The 18065-nt window shown below is 42.5% G+C and overlaps 1 protein-coding gene across 2 annotated transcripts in view; it reads right to left on the bottom strand.

Annotated features, from left to right (window-relative positions):
* The window catches only part of KPNA1 (karyopherin subunit alpha 1), a 52063-nt gene extending 35709 nt beyond the window's left edge, over nucleotides 1-16354 (bottom strand). The window contains exons 1-3 of one of the 2 annotated variants that reach the window (XM_061454107.1): nucleotides 16246-16354; nucleotides 3997-4130; nucleotides 1208-1315 (exon numbers count right to left, since the gene is read on the bottom strand). In XM_061454107.1, coding sequence (XP_061310091.1) covers nucleotides 1208-1315; nucleotides 3997-4125 — 237 coding nt within the window. In that variant the 5' untranslated portion in view covers nucleotides 4126-4130; nucleotides 16246-16354. Of the gene's footprint in view, nucleotides 1-1207; nucleotides 1316-3996; nucleotides 4131-16154; nucleotides 16171-16245 lie in introns of those variants that run through there. The other variant, XM_061454108.1, reaches the window with a different exon arrangement.
* Between the last annotated feature and the right edge of the window lie 1711 nt (nucleotides 16355-18065).

Below are 18065 nucleotides of genomic sequence, written 5' to 3' on the forward strand. Positions count from 1 at the left end.
GGAATCTAAATTAAATCAGTGACCTTTCTTATGCCAGGTAAAAATCTGACATTCTTTTCATTGTACACATAAACCCATGTAAGAAGAATAAGGAAAGTCAGATTTTTTTCTTCCACTTCTTTGTATCTAAATCCTTAAGACAGATCTGATCCAAACTGTTAGATAGACAGACACACAGTAACAGTGCTGAAAATACTTAAGCGCTGTCTGTAACAGCTAACAGCAACTGTTAAGACCCTGAAATGAATGATATTTGAAATAAACTGTATAACGGTAGTATCACAATTAGATAGGCTCCTTTCCTTACTTTTACTAACTATTCATTTAATACATGCTTCCAAACAAATGATTAAGTGGTATTTAGGACTTGTCTGACATATAAAGGCTATCTTGAAGGGTAAACTAATACATTCTATTAGTGACCTACCCCATTGTTCACAGGCATTTCTCTGTTACTGTGTAGTTTTCTAAGGTGGTGTAACACCCAACAGAAACCAAATCCAAACTGATTTCTAAGAAAACTTTTTTATACTCTGAGTACAAACAAAAGGATGAAGACCAGTAATCAGACTTTAAAGTGAGGACTGCACTTTCCTTAAACCTCTCTGGTATAGCCCAAATCCCTTACCATTTTTCTTTCTAGGGAGAGAACCATGGTAGAGAAACAGGGAGAAAGCAGAAAAGTCTAATTTGCACTAAAAGTTTTATCTCTAGGGAGAAACTCTGGCTTGGAAGGGAGTTTAGGACACATGCACATAGATAAGCTAGGTTTAGCTGTATTTCCAACATCCTGGCTAAAAATGGCTGCCCCTCAAAGTCCACTAACAAAGATTTCCACTGAGCCTCTTCTTACTTTGTAAACAGCAATAATACATTATCTGGTTTGTATTTTCAAATTTCAAGCATTATGAAATTCAGATTAAAAAACCCCAACCCTGGGCAATAGTTTGTCATCATAAAATATTATCCATAATCACTCATATTGGAAGTAATCAGTCTGCCTGGAACAATGACTTTTTCTTTCACTTGAAAGTATATCCACCAAGCAACCACTGTCTATAATATTCTTCTCTCACGTAATCTGTTTTAAGGCAGTTGACTGAGACAGATGTTTACGAGTTGTCTTCTAAATTCCACTCCCCTCAAGTCACTGCACAACAAGCCTCCCCAGTTTCAACAAACTGTGTATTCCTTTCTCATCACTTACAGAAGTCATCTCCATGTTGTTCATCTGAGCCTCATGGAAGCCACCATCTGACATCACTTCCTCCTCTGCCTCTTCCTCAGCTGTTGCAACATTTCGGCGTTTAAACAGCTAAAGAGATAAAGTATTTAAGATATATAGTAAATACCAGGCTGCAATAAAAAAAAAACGACATATGCTATCACCTGAAAGAAGCTAATACACTGGCTACACGGCTCCTCTTCACGGTAATGAAGAACGTTTAGTCATGGAGTAAATGAAAACAGCAATGGGCTCCACCTACAAGACACCTATAGCTTCTGGACAAGTGTTTTCTTGCTGAGGACTCAAAAGACCTGAAAAACTGCAGTGTGTAACAGATCTTTGTAGATCACATGCAGAAGCCAGAATGAGAGGGCTTTGGAGGATGATCACATAGGACTGAAATTATACTGGGATGAACAGTATTTGGTTGCTACTACCACTTCAGAGAAAATACCCAGTGTGGGATGTCATGAGTAGAGCTAGAGAGGCTACAACTTCTCCCCTTAATCCAACTGTCCCACTGGAAGGAATATTCGCAATAACAAGATGGCTTTTGGGGTGTCGCTTGGCCTGTTGAGTTCAGGAGGCAGGGCTGCAGCACTGAACCATGTCAGACATGCACCAGTACAGACAGGCAAGACAGAGACCTGACAACAGACCTGCTGTTGTTACTCTCCTCTCCAGAGAGGATGGAGAGGAAACAGTAAAAACACATGAAACTGCCAAGTCCACAGCAACACCAGATCAGTGACAGGCATCCTTACAGAATGTTATTCCTTCTAAGCTACTGTATGATGTGCCCACTCGAGCTCAACAAATGTGCTCAAATACAATCTCAAACCAAAACACATACAAACTTCAATCAGCCATGTGCCAAATACATAAAAGAGAAGCAACTATATAGGGTCCAAAACTGCAGAGCTGCAGGCTCTGCTTGCGGCTCCACTTCTGCTCCACTGTTAGTCCAGTTAGGACTAAAAACTTTCCTTAACAGAAGGAAATACTGCCACAAGTTTTATTTAGCCAACCTGTGGTTATCTGCTCCACAGTGTTCAGAGGCACGAGTAAGACAGAAAATGACTCATCATTTTCCTAATTTAGTATTACGTACGAAGACCCATGGCACTCTGTGCAACCAATAGTTTGGAAATACTACCTGCACATACCGAGCAAAATCAACAGGAAGTATTGTAATTCCCTCCTAGAAATCTCCCTGTCTTGCCTTGACAGCATCTGGTATTGACACTGAAAACAATATTGGACAGAATAGATTAGACCTGGCCTACCACTGAAAACACGCTATCTTCATTCTAACTCCAGAAACCTCAACACTGATGAAAAGGGTTCCATTATAGTTTTATTTGAAATTGAACTAATCCCCTAATGCTTCCAATGAACACAACTAAGAACAAAAAGAACTGTTCAGGGCTACCTGTTTTTATCAGAAGATGCTTTTCATCATGTCTTGTGTCCTGGTTTTGGTTGGGATAGAGTTTATTATCTTCCTAGTATCTGGTGCAGTGCTGTGTTTTGGCTTTAGTCTGAGAAAAACGCTGATAACACACCAATGTTTTAGTTGTTGCTAAGTAGTACTTATTCTGGTCAAGGACTTTTCAGTTTCTCATGCTCTCATGCCAGTGAGGAGGGGCACAAGAAGCCAGGAGGGAGGAGAGACAAGACACCTGATCCAAACTAGCCAAAGGGGTATTCCATCCCACAGCATGTCATGCCCAGTATAGAAACTGTGGGGAGTTACCTGAAGGGGCCTATTGGTGCTCAGGTAGAGGCTGAGTATCAGCAGGTGGTGAGCAACTGCATTGTGCATCACTGGCAGGGCTTATTCCTTCCTCTATTTCCTATTATTATTATACTTTTATTTCAATTATCAAAGTGTTCTTATCTCAACCCATGGGGTTTTCACCTTTTTTCTGATTCTCCTCCCCATTCCAATAGGGGGGAAGGAGAGTGAGAGAGCAGCTGTGTGGTACTTAGTTGCCAGCTGAGCTTAAACCATTACATCTTGTTAGTGCTGCTGTTTCCTGATAAGATAGAAACCTGCAGAACACCCGCCACCTGGCAGTGCGAACAAAGTTGTAAGAACCAGCAAGACATGAGGAGGCAGAGAAGCTTCTTTTCCAAGCATCTTCTTCTTGATCACTTTGCATACAAGATATATTAAATCCACTACTTAAGGTACCAGCCTTATGAGTATAAACATAGCCTGAGCTTTTTTTTACTTCATGAACTGAAACTTAAAGACAAAAAACTGAGAAGAATGAGGTCAATAACTTATTTCTTCCCTCAAGAAAATCATTACTGCAACTTATAAGGACTTGGTGAGGCATTCTGCTCCTATTCTAACTGCAATGTTTCCTTCCATTTCACACCAGCTTCCCACTCTTCGAACAGGGATTAGAGACAGCACAACTCAGGGGGTGAGGGGAAGAAAAAAACTGCCAAAACCTAAACAAAAAACAAACCAGACTCCCAAGTCGCCCTCAGTGCAAGCTGTGCAAGGTCAGACAGCTTTGTTCAAATCACCTTTAAGTTGCTCTGGCCAGTCTTACACTTCAGTGAATGAGGAGCACAGTTCTGTAAAGCCTGCAGAAGAGGCAGTGAGGTCTGCAGGTGACTGATTTCAGACTATGTATGAATTTCACTGGGCAGGAACAACTAACAAGGGGCTTGGGAGAAGCAAAGAGCCAGAGACGGTGCAAGACAAGACTGTTTAAGGACTGGTTACAGTTACCCCAACTGTAGTACAGTACCTGTTCCTCTCTCTTTTGCTTCCGTAGCTGCAGACCCTCTTCCTCCCGCCTGCGACGCATCTCATCAGGATTTAGAGATTTGTTCTTGTAGCTCTTCAGTCGGAAATTCTCTTTTCCTGAGGTCGTCATGGTTCCTTTACAAAGCAATTAAAAAAAAAAGAGAAGTCAGAAAAGAATTCCTATTCAACAGTACAGCATTTTATACCCTGTCTCCATCTCAATCCGTTAGCCAAGCACTTCTAGCCACTTCTATATCTCATCACTTATTTTACAATAACTTGGAAGGTGTAAAGCAAAATTTCACAGAACTGTCACTTTGATGTGCTAGTTCTTCACATCAGATCAACAAATCTTCATTTTACTTTCCAAGGCTGCAAGGCATCAGAAAGTGAAATATTTTATTAAGAAGGAACTGAGATCTGTTAGGCAGAGCACACAACCTGGGCTTAAAAGAAAACCACACTAATAAATCTTAACACTTCTCCACACAGAAAGTTAGCCAAACTAATTGTATAACCCACACTCACTCAGAAATGAGGGGGTCTTAGCTTTTTAGTTTAATTCAGTTTGCAAGTCAGTACAGCAGCCTTTTTTTTTCCCTCCAAATCCACACTTTAAGTTAATTCGACACAATCCCGTGTTCCTTCTATCCAGACAACGTCTACAAGAAAAATTAAATTGAGAGTTAAATTTTAGGTGAGGATGGTTTAACCACCAAAAATGCTCACTCCTGCAAAAGGCAGCAGTACTGTTCTTCCCCTCCTCCACACCTGCAGCCTCTAATCCTGCCACTCACTGCTTATCTAGAAGGGCCTTTTTTCAGCCACTGGCTTCCAAGTATTGTCTTATGTAACTCAGTAGATCAGCATTTATAGCTACCCATGATGATTTTCACATGTACAGTGCTGCACTTTGGAGTTACTTAGCATAAAACAGTAGCTGTAGAACTGTGTGGAAAGACTACTCCCCTACTCCCCTTAAATCAACGGGGTGTATATCAGGTCTTGAAGTGCTCTGTTCTGCTGGTACTTCTCTCCTTACATCCCCCCTTTAAATCCAAAAAAGACTGGGATTCCCATGCACCTTCATACAGATACAGAATCTCCAATAAACTGCAAGTATCTGCAACTCTGTAGTACAAGATTTAGGAAACTATGCTATGTGGCTTTTAAAGGTCTTTTTACGAATGCCCTAATGTGTTATATTAAATGTGTCACCTACCTCTAATTCCACAAGCACAGAATAACCAGGTGATAAATGATCTCCTGTGCACTTTTTACTTTAAAATGGAGCAACACAAGTGTATACAGACTCTCATCATCTTAGGTTTCCTATTTAAAATACACCAAAGGTGTAACTGAGTCTGCAGCTCCTCTTCTTTCAGTTAGCACAAAGAGTTTTAAGAGATTTAAAAAAAGGATACCCAAATGTGCTTCTTATTAGAGCCTCTTTTGAAGTTGCTGCTACCTGACAACCATTTGTAAGAATTCCAAATGATCAGAACTGACTTTCATCGAAGACATAACACATCACTTCAAATGTTACTGGATTCTGCCAACCGGGATTTAAAAAACTGGTAAGGGACACAAAACTACTGTGTTCAATATCAGCCAGTCACAAATCGCACCGAATGAAAGTGAAACATAAAAACCTGAGCATACAGGAAAGTAATTCAGCCTAATTCTGCTGAAAAGGCTCTTCCTGAAATGGCCTTTTTGTTTTTTTTAAATAGAGGTCCTACAAAAAGATAAATCTCATTAGACCAGAAGTTCCCTACATCATTCCTTAGAGCTTAGGGACCGCTTACTTCACCTTTTTTTTTCTTTTTTAGAGTCTGAGCTGACAATGCTTGTGCTTCTTGCAATATGCTTGGCAGTAACATTTTCTTCCATTTTCAGTTTAACTGACTACTACCTGTACATTAAATATGCAAACTAGTTGGGGAAGCCTTGAATTTTAACAGTGAAAAGAAGTTCAGACTAACAAATACTCAAGAGTAAAATATTTCTTTTGTTTCTAAAACATTTTGAAATACATGTTTGGTATGTCATAGAATCAGCAAAATTAACTCAAACATCAGATGGACAATCATGAGCTCAAAGGACATGCCTAACAAGAAAATAGTTTTGCAGCAATCTGCCCTTAAATATAAATAAACACAGGCACAAACAGCAGCACAGATAAGGCTTTCTGTGAGCCCAACCTCAGGCTTTCTGGGACACTATTAGTAATTATAGAGTCATAGAATGGTTCAGGTTGGAAAGGACCTCAAGATCATCTAGTTCCACTCCCCCTGCTATGGTAGGGGCTTCTCACCCTAGACCATGTCACCCAAGGCTCTGTCCAACCTGGCCCTGAACACTGCCAGGGATGGAGCATTCACCACTTCTCTGGTAAAGGGGCAACCTGTTCCAGTGCTTCACCACCCTCACAGTAAAGCACTTCTTCCTTACATCTACCCTGAACTCTTCTTGCTTAAGTTTAAACCCATTTCCCCTTGTCCTATCACTACAGTCCTGATGAAGAGTCCCTCTCCAGCACCCTTGGAGGCCCAATTCTCCGTTTTTGCCTGAAACATGCCTTCTCAAACTCACAAGATTGTATTTGCCACTACTGGGGACTGCAGGACTTCGATAACTCCTGAGATCATTTACCACCTTCTGTTTCAATCTCTAACTTTCTTAAAGAAATCTTTGATGGGGAATATATTCATTTCTTAATACTGAATTTCTCACCTAATTTCTATTACATAGCCCCTCCATATGATGCCCCAGGGTTTCTGAACATCAGTGACACCATCCAACCCCACCATCAGAATGTCCTAAGCATATTCTTCCTCACTGTACCCATTTCCCTCATATCCCAACTTTTGTGTTAGTTTCAATCAATTTCTCTTCTGACTTTAAGGTAATAATTTTCATTTTCCTCTGAGCATTATTAGCCCTCTCCCGTTGTACTTTACATTGTTTCATTTATTGGCAATACAGGCACAGGATTACTTAAATTCTCTGACTTTACCTTAGCTCCTCTACCTAACAGCCTGACAAGAATTTTCTTTTGATTACATCTTTTACAAGCTTTAGATGCAACTTTTGGCTATTCTCATTTCTGACTTTCGAGACAACTCACTTTTGCTGACTAATCCCTTCTGAGTAATGTGCACACTTAAAAAATAGCACACTGTGTTTTACTTGGGAGTAAAGCCTTCCTACCAATTCCTACCACTAAATAACTGGGAAGACAGTTTTTTCTATTCAATCCAACTAATAATGAGTTCAATAATTTATTTCATAGTATAAATCCCAACACACAATCACATACCCATTTTATATACCTGCCTATCTAACCTGTATACCTATCAAAGCCAGTTACTTACTAAAAGCAGCTTTCGTAATATCCTCAGTATCTCCTAAAATCAATTCTTCATCATTACTTTTACTTCCCTGACTACTGGTGAAAAATTCAATGACCATATCAAGGAGTTCATCTAGCCCACACCTTTAGACCTACTCAGTGTGAGCATACAATAACCCAATGGTATCTGTTACAGTCATCCAAAGATTGTTTGCTATAAATCTCCTCTTCCATTTTTCAGGATGCAGCCTTTCCCCCAGACTATACCACAGAGGCAAAACAGCTTCAAATTGCCTCACCTGCTATCAGCAGCTTTGTTGTGGCTTAACTGAAAATCTTTCAATGGTCACTTTACATTCACCCATGGTAATTGCTTCCTAGCAAATAGCAAAGGCTGGATCTTCTCTGCATTATCAAAAGTAATGCTACTTCTGGTGAAAATCTGTGGTCGTCATGGAAATGTTCTATCCACCTTTACTTTCCTAAACATAGCAGAGTATTTTCCACAATTTTGGATACACCCATCTCAGATAAATCCTCTGGCAACTCAGCGAGTTTTTGTGGTGTATTCTTTGGGGTTGTGTGCAGCACCTCTCAAACCCAAACACTTTCTCCCCCTCAGTTTAGCTGCCATGAAAAAATAATCTATAGTAAAACTAAGAACACCACCTCTTCCTGAACGTCTGCATTACAATCCCCAGCGGTTTTTGCTGATCAAGACAAGTACCCTACCATATGCAGATGTGCTCTAAGCACACATTTCTGGGAAAAAAGAAAAGCACTGCATTTCTCCATGCTCATCAAGTCAAAGAAATTCAGAGGCACTGCAAAACGCAGTGACTTCCTGCAGTGACCTACCTTGTCCCAAGCAATCATCTAGATAGGAACAAAAATGAACTCCCTGCCTTCTTAAATCAGATATCGCTCTTACTAGACGTAAGAGCTTTGCCAGAAGGAATGCCATGTGATTAATACTCTTGGATATGCCACATGTCAGAGGTATCCAGATGTAAAAACAAAGGCTTTACAAACCAAGAACTCCGTAATGGTATATATAACCCAGATGACTGAAACGAAGATTACCAAATACACTGCTGATATTAAAGCCCGTTTTTGACAAATTTTCCTTCTTTGAAATCAGGAGTGGGAACAAGAAAAAACAAGTAAGTAGTTCAGAAGTGTAGACCTGTACAAGAAATTCTCCTTTCCAGTGGAAACACATCAGAACAAGATGACTTGAAAATTAAGGCTGACAAGGAAGTTGAAAAGAAACGGTGTGAGCGATAGAAAAAGTTTTCCTGAAGATCCATGATCTGACATACTACCAGTCTACATTTCCTAACAGAGGCAGTTGTCAGAAGGAAAGGACTCACTGGAAGCATACTTGTGAGCTCTGCTGTACCACCAAACTGCTGTCTCCACTTTAGATTGCTGCTAGAGCAACAATGAAAAGGCACTGTCAGCCCTGAAAGGACAACCCACGCAGGAAACAGAACTGCCAAGACAGAATTCCAAGCAGTTAGAGAAGCTGGAACTATTCAAGGGAAGAAATAGTTCAGCTATGCTACAAAACCTTTACTCCCAAGGAAATTCTTGTTTGCTTATTGGCTCTGCCACAGGACTAGAGACCTCTTAGAAAATTAAAGCTGCCTCACAATCATGCTTCTTGACATCACTCCAAACACCTACAGCACAGCCTGGGCAAATGTTTGAGCTCTGATTACAGGATGCATCATCTTCTGACAGCCTTAGCGAGAGACTAGAAAATCTATCCAATTTTTAAAACTATCCTGAAAGCAGCACTTGGTTATCCATTACTCTCATTAACGCACTTCCCTAAAAATCCATCATTTTGGCCACAAATGTATTTGGGTTTTTCCCCCCCAAGTGAAGTGTAGCCTTTGTAAAGGTCTTCTTATTTGTTTTTTGGCAATTCTAAGGCAATGTTTCCAGGATGCTAAAAGAAGTATATAAATCTTGTGGAAGTAAACTGTCAGCTTTCTTGAAGGTGACAGACAACAACAGGTCTTAATAATAAAGTCATCAACTGAGATTCACGTTATCTCCCCGGAAAAACTAGAACAACACCCTACATTTACCATCATCCTAGAGAGATGAAAACACATCCACCAAGTCTCTACACTGCTGACAATGTTGTTTGAGGGGAAAAAAGAGAAAGAAAATCAGCAGACTGACTTTTACTGTCACCTCCTGTTGTTTGAAAAAATGGCTCAACCAGATAAACATTTTGGTGAGGCTGTATCTGCTTCTTTTCAAAGCTATTTGACAAAGCATACTGAGTTACAGAGGTCTATAACACCCATCAGTGGAAACACCCATATCACCTCAGGAATAGGAGTGCTAACTTTCTAATTTCAAATGTCTTCAGACTCTTGTAAAGCTCAGGATATCCAGACAAAAGGATACACAATCTCAACTACAAAAAGCTATCTTTCATTATTCAAAAACCTGAGCTTAACTTCCTCTAGCTGTAAAATGGGGTTGGGAAACATGTCTCAAGCCCTACAAAATTAGCAGTTAACACTATTTGTAAAGACCTGCAAAGTTTTGCTGATGATACATCAAAACCTAACACTAACAAGGAAACAAAACGATCCTGTGGATTTCCTTTTCTGTGGCTTGGGAAGAAAGCTGCAGCAGTAGGCATGAATGCTATTCACTAGCAGGAACAACACACTTTTCCCTCTGCAGAGCAGCAGACTCACACTCTTAGGGCAACCACCACACAACAATGGAGAAGAAACAGAACCACCGTCTTCCACTACCTGAAAGGCCAGAAGGAGCCTCAATTTTAACATAAAAGGCATAGCTAGACATGAATACAAAATATAGCCTTGAATCAGGGTTCAGACTTTTAGAGACTTTCTGACAAATACTGGAAAAAGAGGACTTCTTCATGGAATTGCTGTCCATCTCTGTATCTTTCAAATCTACTTTATTTTGCAGGCTTCCTGGTCCCATTAGGTTCTTCCATGCCCAGAAGTAGGCCTTAATTCACAATTGTTTCTGTTCTACCTCATTTATAAACCTTTGAAATCGCAAAACAAGTACTAATCCACCTAATCTATAGCAAATTTGGCATGTTCTAGCTGTAGACCACTTAACAACTTGGACTGATACTTGCTTAAAAAAGGGAGCATCTCAAAACTTAACTAACACAAGGCCTGAAAAGTCATGCAATTTTGTACAATATGGAGCCTGGTATCACAAATTAAAACCCCTCAGTACTGACTGTTGCTCAAAAGCAAGCAAAAAAAAGAGAAAATAAACTGCATTATCTACACAGCATTGAGGACAACTGATATCAAGTTTGTATATCTGGTCAATGTGACCTCACCTTCCACAGAATAAAAGGGCTGAAAAGGTGGTTAAAATAAAAATAAACCACCCCCATACCAAAGCTATTTCTGCAAAATGACTAATCTTGAAGAGTCAGTTGAGTATACCCCCAAGTAACATTCAGAAAATCTTCACCAGCACCCTGATCTGCCTAGTCTACACTCAAAACCACAAACAAACCCAAACACTACCAGAAACCAAATTACCTGACACTTGGAGCTGTTTCAGAAACCAGCCTCACACACCAGTCTGCACTAGCAGCCAAGTGCACTGACAGCCACACCACTGGGCACGTAAGTCGATTTGTTGAAAGTTTAAGGATTACACTTGTTTAAATTCCTCACCCTTTCATTTTTTTCTCTTGAAGAAGCACCACTGATTAGGTAATAGTGCATTTACCATTTTTATTGGAAAACAGTTTTACCAAGGAGGGCAGGGGTGTCATAAAAGATTAGACACATTGTATCCAGCACTTCACTATACATTTACCATCAGCATGATATTTCCAAGATGCTTTGAGTTACCACTTTGACTTAACAAGGCAGCAGATACAGCTTTCAAAGTTCCAGAAAGCTTTTAACTTAAGCAAGAGCAAAAAAAAACTGACTCTCAAAGCCAGGTCAAAAGGAAAGCATCTACAAATTTTTTAACTGAGCCTTTCTGATCTGAGCTGCAAACACAAAATTCCTTTACTGCACTGAAAGTCACTGCAGCACAATAAACCAGTTTAAATGAAAAGACCCTCACCCTAATTTCTGTAACCCCACAGTCCAAAGTTAACCTGAAACCAAAAAGTTCCCACAAGTCATAAAACAAAGCTACTAGTGATGGGGAATTAAAACTTTTCAGCTGCATAGGATTATATTAACATGAGAAAAAAAAAACCACAACCTCACATTAATGTGCCCATCTACACAAATAACAAGTTTATTCATGTGTGCCAAACTAAAACGTAATCTGTCATTTAAAGCAGAGATTCATTTTTATTTCTGTTAAGATTACAGTACGTCATCTCTGCACTTACAGAACAAGCTGACCTACAACATATTTTCTGTAAGGTCGTATCTAAAAAAAAAACAGAGCATTTGAAAAATAAGAGGCATCTCTATTATTCGACAGTCATCATCTGTCAGAAAATAGAAATCACACTAACATTTTTAACATTCTAACATGGCCTAAACATTTTTTACAAGAGAACAACAGTGCACTTTTCAGCATTTCATACCACGAAGGTAAGAAATTCCAGACACTTTAAAACAAATCAGGTTAAGAAATAAGCCAATTATTAATTAAGCTAACTTTGTAGTTTCAAGTCACTTCTGTTTGGGGTTGTGAATACCAGCAGGCACTGAAACCAAACCTACCTCATGTCTCCCCTGATGACAAATTTGCCTTCAACAAATTTACTGTGACTCAGCATTACACAAGATATGTGTGCAAAAGAACAGTAAGTAAAACTCTGATTTCGTACTAGCTTTGGACATCCACACCCAGTCAATCACATAATACTGACACACTAGTCGCATCAAGCTGAAATCCACAGGAAATTTAAAGCCTGATGATGCTCGCTCTGCCTCCCTTATCCCATTTACACCTAGTATCCCTTCTATCATAAGGTCTCAAACCCAACACTCAGCACATTCACAAAGACACTTCTTTTCCCTTCTGATCATTTCTCAATACAAAAACTAAAGGTAAAACAAGAATATACAGACAGTCAAAGAGCTGATCGTGTGGAAGCTATGTGAAAGAATTCTGCGTCTTTTAAGAGGCAATCTCATCCTGCTTCAGGCAAAAGACACATCACAACAATCTAACACTAATTATAGCATTATTATCTGACTATACTTAGAGGTAAGTTGCGGTTTGTGTGCCATCAAAAGGTGGCTTGTTTGCCAAAATGACATCTTCATGTATCAACAGGTGAATTTGCTTTCAAACATAAGCTCAGCACTAGATGTGGCTTACAATGCCTTGCTCTGAGATAAATACATTCAGGATGTTTAGCCACAGGGTATTTCTAAAAGTAGCATATCTCTTGGGTCTAATCTCAACTTTATACACAGACTGTAAAACAAATAAACTAAATAAAGGTCTGTGTGTGTCACAATGGTTTGTTTCTCATGGAACATATGAATCCTCTCGCTGAGCCTGGTAAGCGGTCTGAACAACCAAAAAAGAGAAAAAGAATACTTACACTAGATCATAAGTAAGTTTTTGGCAACTAGTAACTAGCTAAATCTTATGGCACACTCTATTACTGATTATATGCATCCAGGAATGTAGTCATATTTCTTTCAATTCTAATGCCTTTAGCTTCTGCTTCCTCACAACACCAAGCATTAATTATGTTTCAAGAAAGTATTCACTTTATCCCAACTTAAAATTTCTTCTGTCACTAAAATCCATTTACTCCTGCCTCACAAGAATGGATCAACAGAAGCAACAATGCAATGTCCAAGCTACCATTACTTCCCACCCCTTTTTCATACCCTCCTACTATCAATATCCTTTTAAAATTAATTCTGATGAAATTTACTGGCTGTCACGTGCCTTCAACTACCTCTACTTTTTATCCACAAAATTCATTATTAAGGCTGGACAACATTTAATGCAGTTAAAGACATTCACGACGTGGTACAATATAACATCCAGTCCTACTGTTCTACAGATTTTAGATTTAGCAGAGGTTTTCCACTGAGTGGTTTGTTTAAACTTACCTCTGCTGGTTTTCCAGAGCTCCTCTCCCTTCTTCAAAACAACTTCAAGGTACTGATATTTCTACAGATGGAATTTTATCTTTTCTTCAAAGCAGAAAAAAAAAATTACTTGCTATCATATCCCTGCCCCTTATGTCTGCAATTTACATCAGCTTTCTATTATATCATTCAAACACGGGCTGTCATTAAGCTTTAGCCTCTTAGTATGAGGCTGGATAATTTTCCTGCCAGTTCAGCCTATACTCTTGTTCTCTGAGAAAAGAGGTGGTCTGGTCTTTCTAACTTGATGTTTGTCCATTACATCATTCCAGAACCTCCAGTTTAGACATTTCAGCCACTCACAACATTTCATCAAGTGACTAATTCCTTTAATGTCTTTTTTTCCTGATTTGCTCATAGCCTATGAGGCTCCGTCACTATTCCCTTTGGCCTTCAGAAGTATTTAAATGTATCTGTTAAGTTTAGCTATTTGCTGCTACTCTTCTATTTCCCCTTAGGTTTCAAATTTACATTAAAACCCTTAACCCTAATTCATATCACTTTCTTTCCCCCCCTTCTTTTTATTCTGCTATGTATTATGCTTTTGCACACGGACTTGATTCCCATTTTTCTGGAGAGCACTGTTGTACACCCATTAACCTCTCACCTCTTTCTACAAAGTTACATTTTCCAACCTAGCAACTTCTTTACAGTTGCCTTTAAAGGTATGGTTTCCTTTTGTATTCTTAAGGATAAGAGTTAAGCCCCCCCATTTGCTCCCTCTAGGACTTGTAAAACACTTCTGATGAAAAATTCCACGATCTTGTGGAGAAACAAACAGAAAGATATTAAAGCAAGCCTGACAGATACAGGACAATCTAAAACAAAACATACCATTCTGTTCACTTTAGCTTATTTAACAGAAGGAGGGAAGGAGGGGAAGAAAGAAGAGTACTGTATTGAAACAGTGAAGTGGAAATAAGACTAACAAACAATCTGCTTGAACAAACATTCCCACTTAAAAGTCTCTATAAAGAACCTTTCAGAAACTGCTACAACGTCTGACTGTAATACTTTCAGTTCTTATAAGTGTCCTTGCTCAGTGCTGCTGACATGTGCTGCTTTTCCCTTTCTAAATGACTTCTCCAGGAGCCAGCACTCAGCTGAATACACAGGACCACATAAGTAAGTTAGCTCTGAAGACAGGGCACAGAGAACATAACAGCAGAGAACAACAAAAAAAATATCATCAGATTGCACGCTGACAGCCAAATGCTGTCATCCTGGTACATCAGAAGGAGAGCTGGAGTATAACAAAGACTCTATTTAGAGGCTGGGAGGGGGGTGTCCCAAGCCCCCAGAACAGCCAGGCTTCTTGGAAGTGAAGCATCAGTGCATCTGCTTGCAAGATTATGACACGGGGAACCCATGCTGAGAAAAGCCCGTACTTCTCCTGTCATCTTATGTTACTATGCCTCAAACTACTCTTCACTTCCCTGAGCCCGTGGGTTCGTCTAAAGGGTAATTAAAAGGTTCAACCACACTTCAAGTAAAAACAAACTTGTCTTGAATGAGCTAGTTCACATGTCAATGCACATGCTGCAGTAAGAACAATTAAAGCAAAGCCAGATACACCAAAGATTAGCTTGATTCAAATTACAAATTTACAGTGTTCTATTAACTCTTCTAAATATTAACTGCCACAGGTATATTCAAAATGGCTTTAAAATAACTAGTTTATGGGGGTAAAACTGCAATCCCAGTTCCGTACAGCTCATCAAAATATCCCGACTTTGTTAAATCTTTCATCAACATTAAGCAGTGAGAGCAGAAAACATGCCAGCAAACAAAAAAATCCGGACATACGGCAGCTTGACTAAAGGATAAAGGGAGCGTTAAACACAACCATTCAGCACCATTTGGGAATTCTGCAGAAACAGCAGCCCGGTACTTTCACAGGCCATGACGTATCTTTTTAGCTTGGAGTTTCAGTTCTCGTGAAACGCCCTCATGAGGCAAAGCTTAAAATCATCGTTACGTGTATTCTTGTACGAGCAGTACAAATCGAAAGATTATGAATGGGATACGTTTCGGGTGGTTATTAAGGTCTACAGAGACATGACAGCTGGAAACGGCCACCACGGCTACCGAGAAGGCGGAAAAGCCTCATCGCGTATTAGTCGATGAGATGATGGTGCGGCGGGGATATGGGCTGATGTATGCAGGGAGAAGGAACAGCTTTTGTAACATCAACTAAGATCGCTAACAAAAAACAACCGCACAATCTTGGGAGACCCAGAGAAAAGTTTCCCTTCCTTCCCCCTCGAGCCGAGGCACTGCCGCTCCTCACACACCCTCCCCCGGCACGAAGCCCGTCCTTGTAGCATGGAGTTCTCCGACTCCCCATAGCCGCCACCCTGCCGGCTCCCCCGGCCGGGGCGCGGCGCTCCCGCTGAGCGCGGCCCGCCACCGCCACGGCCCCAGCCCCGCGGGGGCTGCCGGCGCAGGCCCTGCCGCTCCCCGGGACTCCCTCCCTCTGCTCCCGCACCCCCGGGGCGGGCGGGAGTGGGACCGGGCCGCGACCCCAGCCCACGCGCGCAGCTCCCAGTGCACCGGCTCCGCCCCGCCCGCGCGGCCCCAGCCTGTTGCGCGCGCGAGGCCCGCCCGCTCCCGCCGCCGCCGGCGGCACCCCCAACCCGGGCCTCCCGCCGCCCGGAGCCGGGCCTCCTCTCGCGCCCCGCTCACCGCCCGGCTGCCGCTCTCCACAGCTATCCACACCCCTGCCGGCTCGCCGCGCAGCCGCCCCGAAGCCGGGGCTCGCCCCACCCCCCCGTACCTGCTGCCGGCGCGGCCCGGCCCGGCCCGGCGCTGTCTCCTCTCGGGCCCTAGGCGCGCGAGCGCCGCACCCTCCTTTCCTGGCCGGCGCTGGCTGGCGACGGCAGTGCGCACGCTCGCAGCCCGCTGCGTCGCTTCCGGCCCTCGCCGCAGAGCCCTCTGGGAGGCAGAGCCTTTCCGGCGGACCCGCAGCAAAGGCGCCCCCCTCAGGACGGCGGCACCGGCGGGCCCGGCCCCAGGGATGACTACAGCTCCCGGCATGCCCCGCGCCCTCCGTGCTGCCGTAGACCCGGTGCACCGCTCCCGCCGGGACGGCCGCGGTGCGCCGCCGGGCATGCCGGGAGTTGTATTGCAGCAGGTGGCGGGGCTCGGGCAGACGGGAGGACATGCCGGCTCCTTGCCTCAGGAGCCGGGCGTTAAGCTGCGGAGCCCTGCGGCGATGGCGCAGCGGCGTTAGGCCGTACCGTGCTTCGTGACCGGCAGCGGTTAAAACGGACAGGGACACCCCGTTCTCCAGGGGTGTTTCCAGCCCGGGATGACCTAAGGAGCTGATACTTCCACTTCAGTTAGTGCTCCCGCTGTCGTGTCACCACAAACCGCGTCGCAACAAGCTGCGCGCATTGAAGGTGCGGTGGAGAGCGAAGCCATTTCGCAGTTCCACAGCTAATCGTAAAGCGCAATGCGGCGGCGTGGCGGGCACGCGTACAGCGGGGCTGCAGGGCGTATAGTTAGCACAAAAAAAACACAAGAGCCACTGCTCAGCGATGTTGAATGCTGAGGTAGATAGATGGTTTAGTCTGTGCGCTAAAACCTCGTTTGCACACCCACAGAGGAGCACAAGGAGATAATAGTCGGGGGACCCCAAACAGCACCCTGCTGAGCTGCTCCCAGGCCCATCCCAGGAGCCATCAACCCACCCCAGGGGCACCGTGGCAGGTGGAAACCCAAATTAAGCACTCAGAGGAAGGGACATCCTGGGACCCTCTCAGGGGACCCTCAGCTCCAAAGTGACTTTAGGGCTGGGGGGTCACTGTGTTCAGGGCTGGGGGACACATGATGGGATACAGGGGAAGAGTGGGGATTGCACAGGATTCATAAGGGTGTGTTCACGGGAGGAACCAAAGACAGGAAAAGGATGGAACTAGGTGATGCGTGCAGAATCAAGTGTGGGAAAACAGGGATATGGGACTGAAAAGGACTGATTGCATGTAAATGGTTTGAGGTGGTTTGGTCATGTCCCGTGTCGGTCCCATCTTCTCATTAAATTCCTTTTGCACGCTGCCCTGTTTTCCTGTATGGGTACATGCATTTGTATACATATCATATGTACACATAGACATTGATGACATACAGGACAGACATATATGATATGCATGTCAAATACATAGGTATATTTCATAGGGTGTCTATATAGCGCAGCATTTTTACCCACAGAATTGGGATAAGGGAAATTAAAGAAGGCAGGCAACAGCTTTCTCCCAAAGCATTTGCACCAAAAAAAAATAACTAAAACACTTTTCCGTCAGAGATTTCAGGCTTCTCACATCCTACCAGTAAGCACATCTGTACTGCAGCAGGAGGTCTGGTTACAGCACTGGTTGGCATTCCTGAGATACCTTGAATTACATTAGCACAGGTAAGGGCAGCAGCTGGGATCTGCAAGTCCTCCTGGTTTTGCTGAGAGCCTGGTTTCAGATGCAGCTGAGCTAATGCAATGGTGTGCCGCAGGTACAAGGATGAAATTCATGTTTCCCATTGCCTTCACTCTTCTGCTCCCTTCTCTCTACCACATACACATTTTGAGGCACAGTGAACTATATT

This window comes from Pezoporus flaviventris, unplaced genomic scaffold (genome assembly GCF_033815535.1).
Source record: "Pezoporus flaviventris isolate CSIRO_AGI_PZ_B2104156 unplaced genomic scaffold, CSIRO_AGI_Pfla_v1 ptg000015l, whole genome shotgun sequence".
Taxonomy (NCBI): Eukaryota; Metazoa; Chordata; class Aves; order Psittaciformes; family Psittacidae; genus Pezoporus; species Pezoporus flaviventris.